The sequence below is a fragment of the Sinocyclocheilus rhinocerous genome, unplaced genomic scaffold (genome assembly GCF_001515625.1).
Source record: "Sinocyclocheilus rhinocerous isolate Xijiao unplaced genomic scaffold, SAMN03320098_v1.1 scaffold1427, whole genome shotgun sequence".
Lineage (NCBI taxonomy): Eukaryota > Metazoa > Chordata > Actinopteri > Cypriniformes > Cyprinidae > Sinocyclocheilus > Sinocyclocheilus rhinocerous.
Window position 1 is genome coordinate 1,577,890 of NW_015632469.1, and position 10,411 is coordinate 1,588,300.

Genomic DNA, 10,411 nt, shown 5'->3' on the forward strand with positions numbered 1-10,411 from the left:
GGGACTGTGCATGTTCCTCTGCCTCTGTTCCTGCTATCAGCCAATAAGCATTGCGCTTTACTGCTGAATGCCAGTCAGTCACGTGACATTTACAGCTCAAGTGAACCGAGTGCTCATGAGAATGAGTGGGAATGCTAACGGAGAGATTAGCTGAAAAACAAATTAAAACTATGAGTGCGACCAAATTTGGGTTTGCGTTATTAGTAGTAATGCCTTCAATTTCCATAGCACGAAATTAAACATAATACAACCATCGTGGAAATATAAAGCCGGCTAAGGTGTGAGGATAAAATTTAGAGTACAGTATTTGAGTGAATAGTTTTATCAAAATAAATGAGCTTACGTAAAAGTGTATAATAAATTCTCTTGAATAAATAAACTATCATCTGTGAGTAGAGAAGTAGAAAATGCAGCCTTATGTTAAAACTATTCATAAGAGTCTCTTCACTCAATAGACCACGAAATCAAGAAAGATTACAAATAAAGGTATATAAATATTAAATTATCCAGTGCTGCTCTCTTAGAAATGGCTAAAAGGGGAAAGAACCGTGGACGTCCATGCTTTGATTTTTTTCGTTAGTATAAAGATAACGTTTTGATAATTTGCCAACAAAACAGATTCACCTAGTCCTAAAATAAATCAATTAAAAAGAAATCTATCAAACCAAATGCAAGCGCACTGAAAACGATTGATTTTTGGAGCAGGCACCATTTGTTCTTAACCTCTTTAGAGTATCAGCGTCAGCCAGAAATTAAGGTGAACCTAAGGTCAAAGAGAATTAGTCCTGATTTGAATTTGTCAACGTAAGTCCTGCTTGTATTGCAAAATCACACGGAAGAGTATACGGACATAAAAATAAGTGGCGCTTCTCAGACGGCTGAGAATCCAGCTAGTTGATATAATAAAGCCAATAGACGACGTTGAAGAAGGAAAACACGGTGGGGAAGATCATTCTCGACCACTTGTCGATTGAATTGACGTCAGTTAAGTCAGGGATGGTGATTTTAAGCTGTGAAGTGCGCCGCCGTAGTCGGCTCTTCTTCTGAGCCACGTGGCGTTCCAGCACATTGCGTCCAAAGTTGTGTCTGGCCAGGCCGGGTTTGCGATACTGCAGCGAGGTGCTGTCGAAGGCTAGCATGGTTGCACGCGGGTCACCCAAACCCAGGGTCAACTCTGATGTGCCCATTTCATTCTTGATCTCCAGAGGACTGAGAAGGATGTTTTCATGGGGGTCCATCTAAGACACAAAGACCCATCAATAGGTTAGTGCTGATAACAGTTTTCCTTTTTTTCCCCTTGTAACTTTTTATACTGTTAATGATTTAAATAGTCAGAACAAGCACAGATTGTTTCTAAAGGTTTTTCTTTCTTTTACGAAAATTGCACGGTTACACTTTATTTCCATAGTCCACTTTAGACAACTTGCAGTTGTGAGAAATAAAGTCAGGATTGCATGAAATAAACTCATAATTCTGCCTTTTTCCTCACAATTCAGACTTCTTTTCTGAGAATTGTGTGATATATAACTCACAATTGCTATTTATAAAGTCCGATTCTGAGGGAAAAAAATAAAAATCTTACAATATCGAGTTTATATTTCACAATTCTTACTTTATAACACACAATTCTGACTTTTTTTCTCAGAATCACATGAATAAACTCACAATTGTGAGTTATGAAGTCAGAATTGTGAGATAAAAAGTCGCAATTGTGAAAAATAAAGTCAAACTGCAAGATATAAACTCGCAGTTCTGACTTTTTATTGCAATTGCAAGTTTAAATACCTTTTTCTTGCAATTCAGATTTATTTTCTCAGAATTGTGTGATATAAATTTTGCAATTATAAGTTTCAATTCTGGTTCTTATTCTTACCATTGCAAGTTTATATATTACACATTTCTGACTTTATTTCTCAGAGCTGCTAGATTATTGATCATAATTCTGACCTGGGCTAACATGCAATTGTGAGTTTACAGAATTGTGACTTTTTTGTCAAAACAAGAAATCGAATGCTGACTTACTTATTGCTTTTCAAGAATGATTCTTTAAACTTTCAACACAGTATTTAACACATATCGAGACAAATCAACAAAGTGCCAGTAACACACAGTGGGAATGGTAAGACATGGTGGTACACATGATGGTATTTATGCTATATATTGCTACAAAATTATTAACTTTTGATGACAAATAATAGGGCATCACATTAGATGCTCAACTGAAATTTGGAAAAATCTAATAAATGAACAAAAAAGTAATTTTTCAATTGTTCTCCCTCAAAAACAGATCGCCTGTTCCTTTCTGAATTGTACTTTCAAAAGTTTTTTTTTTTTTTTAAATAGTATTGAAAATTTCAAAACATTTGTTTGGTTGAGTGGTTAGGAGGGAAAAGAGAGGTGATGATGACAATGGAGAAAAAATAGGTTGTGCTCTTAAAGAAATAATTCACCGAAAAAAACAAAACAAAAAAAAAACAACAGTCTGTCATGATTTCCTCACCCTCATGTTATTCTAAACCCGTCTGTCTTTTTTGGTTCACAAAATTAAAACAGAACACTGATGAGCTCCAATAGGACAAAAAAAAAGTACCATAAAAGTAGCCCATATGACTTGTGTAAAGTCATCTGAATACATACAATAGGTTTTTCATTAGACAACATGAGAGTGTTAAAATTATGACAGAATTTTCTGTTTGGGTCAACAATTATTTTAAGAGGAAACAAGGAATCGCAAAAAAAAAAAAAAAAGGCTGTTGACACTGACATCGATTTGTTGCGACAAAACCACCTGAAGTCATTTATTTAAAATCAGAGATGGCGATGTCCAGTGACATGAGCGTCAGCGATCGTTGCTTCAGTTTTATACAATTCTGTAGTGATGCAATGTGATTAAATCAATGTATTTGTAAACAACATTTAACATAAAAACACAATAGTTTGCAAAAATATTCTGAGAAGAAGTGAAGAACTACTTCAGAATATTAATATACTATTTTGGTGACAAAAGAAGGTCCCGTTAATCAATGTAAGTTAATGCATTAACATTAACAATGGACAATTCATTTGTTGCAGTTTTTAATGATTTTTTTGTTAACATTAGTTAATAATAACATGTCTATTCATTGGCTGTTTAGGTTAGCGCAGATACAGCTTTTGCAATTAAATTAAATTAAAATTAAAATTAAAATTAAAATTAAAATTAAAATTAAAATTAAATTAAATTAAATTAAATTAAATATGTTTTCCCAAATTTGTCATTGTTACTTTATATTAAGTAATGTATTTAAAGAGATTTTCAACCAGCTTTGTGTTGTTAAAACTATAGTAGCATATGTAACTTTTTTTGGTAACACTTTATTTTAAGGTGTCCTTGTTACACGTTACATGTACTTATTATTATAATAACAATACATTATGCATAATTACATGCAAGTCACCCTAAGCCAAGCCCTAATCCTAACCCTAACCATATAATAAGTACACATAGTAAATGAATATTACTCAGTAGTTAAATGTATAATTACACTGTAACAAGGACACCTTGAAATAAAGTAACTTTTTTTTTTTTTTGTATCACCACAGCGCTTTTTCTCTTGGTAACATTGATTCAAATCAAAATTATTTTAAAGTGTTACCACTATTTTTACAATTAGCCTTTTTATTACTGTGTAATCAGAGTTAAAGTTACTGTGCAGCTATTATAAACACTGGTAGTGTGTGAAGTTCAAACATACTTTGTTGGGATCCATTCTCATCCTTTCATTGTTGGCTGTGGAGGCTTTCTCTGCAGCTCTCTTCTGCCGCTGCGGTCCTCTGCCGAAGAAGATGTAGTTGACCAGCGCGTACTCCAGCAGAGCCAGGAAGACGAAGACGAAACAGCCCATCAGGTACATGTCAATGGCTTTGACATACGGGATCTTTGGAAGCGTCTCCCGCAAATGTGTGTTGATGGTGGTCATGGTCAGCACAGTGGTGATACCTGCGTTCAAAAGGGACTCATTGTTAAGAGTGCAAATCACAAGAAGTGGGTTCGGTTTAGCAACCATAATACTTGGAAGCAAGGATTTATAAATACTGACTGTTCAATCCCTTTCTGCATAACACTTTATTTAGACATTCAACTAACTATACGTAACTTTGTAGTCATTAGAGTATTAGTAGACTGTCTGCTCACAATTTATTTTGATGGTCCCACAACACACATTCTACTGACTTATAAGTAACTTCACTAATGCGTGTCAACATATTCTGCTAACCCTAATCTAAGAGTCGACTAATACTCTAATAAAACTGAATTAGAGAATGGCAATGAATGAGTTGACCTGTAGTTGCAAATGAATGAAAGTTAGTTGACATGTAGTTGCAAAGTTACTTAAAGCCCCCATGTGGTGAAAATCAAGTTTTTAACGTTGTTTATATGTGTATCTGGTCACACTTTAGTTTGGAGATCAGTTATCACTATTAACTAACTATTATCTACAACTTCTGCCTCAACAAATTCCTAATTTGCTGCTTATTAATAGTTAGTAAGGTAGTTGTTAGTTTGGGTATGGGGTGAGTTAAGGGATCTAAAATATGATCATGCAGAATAAGGCACTAATATGTGCTTTATAAGTATTATAAACAGACAATACGCTAGTTATATGCATGCTAAAAAGCAACTAGTGAGAACTGATCCCCAAACTAAAGTGTTACCATATATCTGGTATTTTTAATATGCTTAAAGACCGACCATGAGCAAATTCAACAGTCAACAGCATTGCTGAGTAGTTTATCCTTAAAACTGCAGTGTACCAAAATCAGTCTCAAAAACGCAGTTTGAATCTGCTTGTTTCCCAGTGTTACAAACATTTAACCAATCCCATCAACCTGTGGGGCGGGGCTTTTCATATCATTATCTCAACTCATCATAGGTTCTATTTACAACATGTTCTTGCAGCGTTGAGCAGCTTAGCCAATCACAGAAATATCTGTTGACTCCATGAGCGCACTGACCAATCAGAGGCGTTTAAGTAAAGATCCACTCAAAACACAGGAGTTTTGTTCAGTGCTGAGTTCTGCACGCTCGCGAATCCTCTCATTATAACAAAACAAAGTATCGATGCAATGTAATTTGAAGACATTCACTCATGGATTCACTCCCCTATAACTATTTATCTAGTACTGCCACTTGCCGTTGTGTAGCGTTCACTACTTCAGTTAACTGAGTGAAAGTGAAGCCAGTCTGAGCTGCTGTGATTGAGCGGAGGCGGGAACTAATTTGCATATTCATATAGATCCACGCATAGTAAATGAGGTGAGGGTGTAGAGTTACATTCAAGCCATTTTAAGACAAATTATTTTAATGGGGAAAACATTCAAATGTGTCATTTTGATTATCAAAGATGTGTTTTAAGGGATAACACTGCAATGATATTTTAATGTCTGAAGTGGACTATCAAAATAAAATGTAAAACTATTTTCTGTAAACTCCAAAAAGTGACTGCATGGTAAATAGTCTGGGGCAAAATGTGTTAAAGTGTTTATACATAACCATCTCTCAAGTTATACAAACATAAAAGGCTTTACGTTTTTAAGTGAAGCTGCCCATGCATTGATGTATTTTTATCCGAACAAATAAACATAAGAGTACACTGTAAGTTTGTTGCGTACTCTCACCGCATTCTGTGAACATCAAACCAGATCACCCTGAGCATGTCCTCATTTAGAAAGTTAGGTAAACATCTGTGCATGTGTGAGGGGGCTTTATCGCCATTCTTTTCTTTCAGCTGATGATTCAGATTCTTTCATTTGTATGATTTTTCATGCTTTCAGCTGGCGGAGTGGGAGTTGTGCACCTTAATCAGTGAAACACAAAGCCTGCCTCCAGCTAACCGGTGATTAACAAATAGTTGTCTTTTATGCATTGAAATATCCATTCAGTGTCATTCTGACAGTTTTCATGACATTAACTGTGGATCCTGTGACAGGTATTGCAGAGCTTACGAGGTGCGGAGTTATTATTCTCCATAAACCATTGTGTTTTTTATCATTATTACTAGCAGTATAGCTAAAGGTGATGCCACTAAAACATCTCACCCTTCTCTGTTCCCCATCATCACCTCTCTTGGCTGCTAAGCACTGTGAGTGTAATTTGCATATGGAACCAATTTAGACATCATTGAACTTGACCAATAGCACAGCAGATCCTGTCCTCCTCCTGCCGAGTGTTATTGGCTAAATCAGAGAATTATGCAGCTGATACTCTCTCGTGTGTTAATACATAGAGGAAAACTGCCCATTTTCTAGCTCTATCCATATAAATGCACATTTGCAATCAAATGCCTAATGATTCTAATCAGGATGAGCTTTAAACAGTAATATCTGCTCATTCTATACATGCACGCTCACTCTGCCTTCTGTTTAACGCTACAGCGGTTTTGCACTTGTGTGGATGAATGAGGCCAGGCCAGACAGCAATCACAAAGAGTGCTCTTTTATTCACACTGAGAAGCTTGCACGCTTGCTGCCTACATCAGCCTTACATAATCAGTGATGACGGAAAAAAGAGGAGGCTTACAAAACACAGAGAGAGAGAGAGAGAGAGAGAGAGAGAGAGACAGAGAGCGAGAGAGAGAGAATGTGTGGTGTAAAAAAAAGACAAAGGCAATCAAATAAGTAAGTATGTCTGTTACTATGCTTGATTAATGACTTTCAAAAAAAAGTATCTCGCAGGGTATTTGGGGTGAATCTCATGAAACCTGCTCATCTTTAATTTAAAAAAAAAGAAAGGCAAAATAAAGTGTTTATTTATGCTTTAATACAATAACTTTAAAGAACTAACTATTATATGTATATGTATGTATATATTAGTGCTGTCAAACGATTAATCGCGATTAATCGCATCCAAAATAAAAGTTTTTGTTTACATAATATAAGTGTGTGTACTGTGTATATTTATTATATTTATATAAATACACACACATGCATGTATATATATAAGAAAAAAGACGTTACGTTTATATATTTAATATATTTATATATAATATACATTTTATGAATATAAATATATACATGAAAGCATAATTCAGACTGATATAGCATCACAAATCATGTTTACTGCAGTCTTATCTCATATATTAGAAGTAAACATATATATATACATAATGAAAGTCACCAGCTGTGAGAGAGTTTTGTTAGATTAGCACCTACCTAAAGCAACTCTGGCAGCCGAGGCATCATAGTTGATCCAGAAGGATACCCAGGACAGGATGGTGATTAGGATGGAAGGCATGTAGGTCTGCAGAATGAAGTAGCCAATGTTTCTCTTCAGCTTGAAGCTCAGGGAGAGGCGAGGATATGAACCTGAATGAAAACAGCAATTAGCCCGATTCATAAAATGCTTTTTGTACATTTTAATAGCTTTTTATATTTTGCTTTAGAACCAGAATAAGTCCCACTCACGACTTCCTCCATTAATCATACCTAAGCATCTACGTAATTGCGTACTAGACTCTCTACTATATGTAATATCCACATTTGTGCATCGAGGCTTTTAATCTCATAGGATGAAAGTGATGCTTGAACATATGCAGATTATTACATATACAGTTTATTTAGATAATTAATATTTATTTATCTCTATATTGCCCTTAATAGGACAATACAGTGAAGGAAAGACGGGAATGATAAAGGAGAAGAGTAGAGGAGAGGATCAGGAAAAGACCTTAAAGCAAGAATTGTGTTACTGCATGTTGATACAATCTGAAAAGGTAAAAAATAAATAAATAACAATAAATCATTATGTGCATTAACATCACACTGCAAATGCAATGTAGTTACTTGAATTTCTGACTAGGCTTTGGCTCAAAATATGGCCTAAGATACACCACAAATGCATTACATAATTATAATTATACTTGTCTATTTATTAGGTTAGTCTTTGTACTATAATATTTAAGAAATGGTTAGGGTTAGGTTTAGTTATAGGAGATATAATGATGCATTGTAACTAAAATTATTGTCACTGTACATGTTTCTGCCATTTTTTTAACTATTTTAGATTCTAGAATGTCACAGCACATCATAATGCAGAAATGTTTTTTTATCTTGATCAGCACCTAGACTGAATGGCGTAGTCTTCTTGTTTAAAAACTTGCCAGCTTGGTAGAGCGGTTAAAGTTTAACATTAGCACACTGTCTTCATCCTCTTAGACATTCTGGACCAGACATTACTTAAAAAGACTGCGTCTGAAGCTAACTGACTTGCATGACAAATTCCTGAATATGAAAATGCAGTCAATGAATAAATCAAGTGGTCACACAACACTTTGTTAAATAACTTATAAGAACACCCTGTTTCTTGTTTTTAGTGTGTGTGTGTTTCATTCTCAGGTCAGGCACAGGTACAGCTGCTGGAGGCCTCAGATAACACCAGCCATGCCAAAACAAGAGGGTTCATCAACCTGGACATTAGTAGCTGCCCACTAGAGCCAGATGTTCTGGTAGTTAAGATATTTACAGTATATGTGCCTGAATGGGTGAAGTTTTTGACCTCAGAGTGCCCAAGTAAGGGGAGAAGTTGTAGAATTTATGCATTTGGGAACACCTATTTTAAGCTGCAAGTTGGTCTTTTCAGCAAGGTAAAGATATCCCCTAATCATATTTGTGACCCTGGACCAAAAAAAAAAACAGCCATAAGGGTCAATTTTTTTAAATTGAGATTTATATATCATATAAAAGCTGAATAAATAAGCTTTCCATCCATGTATGGTTTGTTAGGATAGGACAATATTTGGCCGAGATACAACTACACTCTTAAAAATAACGGTGCTTCACGATGCCATAGAACAACCTTTTTGTCTAAATGGCTCCTACCGCCATTGTGAGTGTACATGTATATGAATCATATTTTTAAGCATGCATAAATGCTATCAAACCGCTTAATTAATAAAATCAAAGGTCATGTATTGCCCATATCCTGACATCACTGTTATTGCATAATTAATAAAGAAATAAAACAGCTTATTGCCTCAGCTTATAACAATCTGCATAATCTTGCAATTTGCAGCCCATTACACAAATGAACACACACTTGCACAGCTAACTTAAGTTGATTAGTTAGTGACCCAAAAAACAAGATGTTTATGAAGCTATCTCGCAGCTGTGATGTTGCCACATAATACAACAATAAATTCTAGGGAAAATGCAAACTAAGCATGAGCATATTTTAGATCCTTCAGTCCTTTAATCCAAAGTGTGTCCAAAATTTGGTGATTTTATTTGCCCTCATGTCTTTCAAGCCCATATGGATTGAAAAAAAAAAAAAACTATTTTAAAGTAAAAATAAACATATAAAAAATAAAAGATGGATGGATGGATAGATAGATGATATACAGCTAGATAGATAGATAGATAGATAGATAATACACCAACGTGATCTCATGATAATTCGTATGTATTTTACGTAAAATGTGGTTCTATAAAACGTACATTTACGTACGTTTTTACAGGCACTAAAACGTACAATACTGACGTATTTTCAGCATTTAAACGTACAAATACTGACGTATTTTCAGCATTTAAACGTACAAAACTGACGTATTTTTAGCCTCTAAACGTACAAATACTTACGTATTTTCAGCCTCTAAACGTACAAATACTTACGTATTTTCAGCCTCTAAACGTACAAGATTAACAACATAAATTCTGCTCTGGATCACACAAACCTACTGTATTCCGCCAGAGAGGACTGCGGGTGCAACGCATCATTTGGATTACATTTGGTGCTGCTTTTGACATTTTTGCAATAAATAAATGATTGTAATTGCATTTATCTGTCTGTCATGTTTTTCTTATACTGTACAGAAATGTTTAGGTTTATAAGTAGGAGTGGAATTAGCGACTATAAAAATATTTTAATGCTATATTGTTACTAAAATGGTTATTTTCCTGCGTATTTCAGTCATTTGCGTTTTATATCCTTTTATACTCGCTATATGGGTAGGTTAGGTTTGGAGGTAGGTTAAGTGGTCTAAAAATCTAAATTGCGTATTAATAAAATGATAAAAATGCATATTCGCTATAAAATGGGTAGGTTTAGGTTTGGGGGTCTAAAAATCTAAATCGCTTATTGATAAAATTATAAAAATGCATCGTTTTGTGCTTGTAAATGTTACGTATTAATACCTATGTATAAACATGAGACCAGGCTGGATATACAGCTAGATAGATAGCTAGATAGATAGATTCAAGAAACTGGTTTGTGAAATGTTTGTATTGTTAATCCATGAATTAATTGTGTCCAGTCATTAATTACAGCAATTACCTGAAGATCCAGATTTAGCTTTCATCGCATTACGCTTTTGTGTTCAACAATCATTACATCACACAAACATAACATCATATTGTTTTGCAGGGAATAATGGCATTT

The 10,411-nt window shown here is 34.7% G+C and overlaps 1 protein-coding gene across 1 annotated transcript; it reads right to left on the bottom strand.

The window, feature by feature from the left end:
• Positions 1-681: 681 nt before the first annotated feature.
• Positions 682-7,393, bottom strand: LOC107742461 (gamma-aminobutyric acid receptor subunit beta-2-like). Its single transcript, XM_016555426.1, has 3 exons — positions 7,192-7,393; positions 3,735-3,979; positions 682-1,238 (listed from the first exon to the last, which is right to left on the bottom strand). The coding sequence occupies exons 1-3, from the start codon at positions 7,391-7,393 to the stop codon at positions 891-893; spliced, it is 795 nt and encodes a 264-aa protein (XP_016410912.1). The 3' UTR covers positions 682-890.
• Between the last annotated feature and the right edge of the window lie 3,018 nt (positions 7,394-10,411).

Bases quoted from the DNA above. Each gene is read 5' to 3' on its own strand.
- LOC107742461 (XM_016555426.1), bottom strand. From the start codon at position 7,393: ATGTACAAAAAGCATTTTATGAATCGGGCTAATTGCTGTTTTCATTCA. The intron at 3,980-7,191 runs GTAGGTGCTAAT...TTTTGAACGCAG, and splicing joins GGCTGCCAGAGTTGCTTTAG to GTATCACCACTGTGCTGACC. The intron at 1,239-3,734 runs GTATGTTTGAAC...TTTGTGTCTTAG, and splicing joins TGAGAATGGATCCCAACAAA to ATGGACCCCCATGAAAACAT.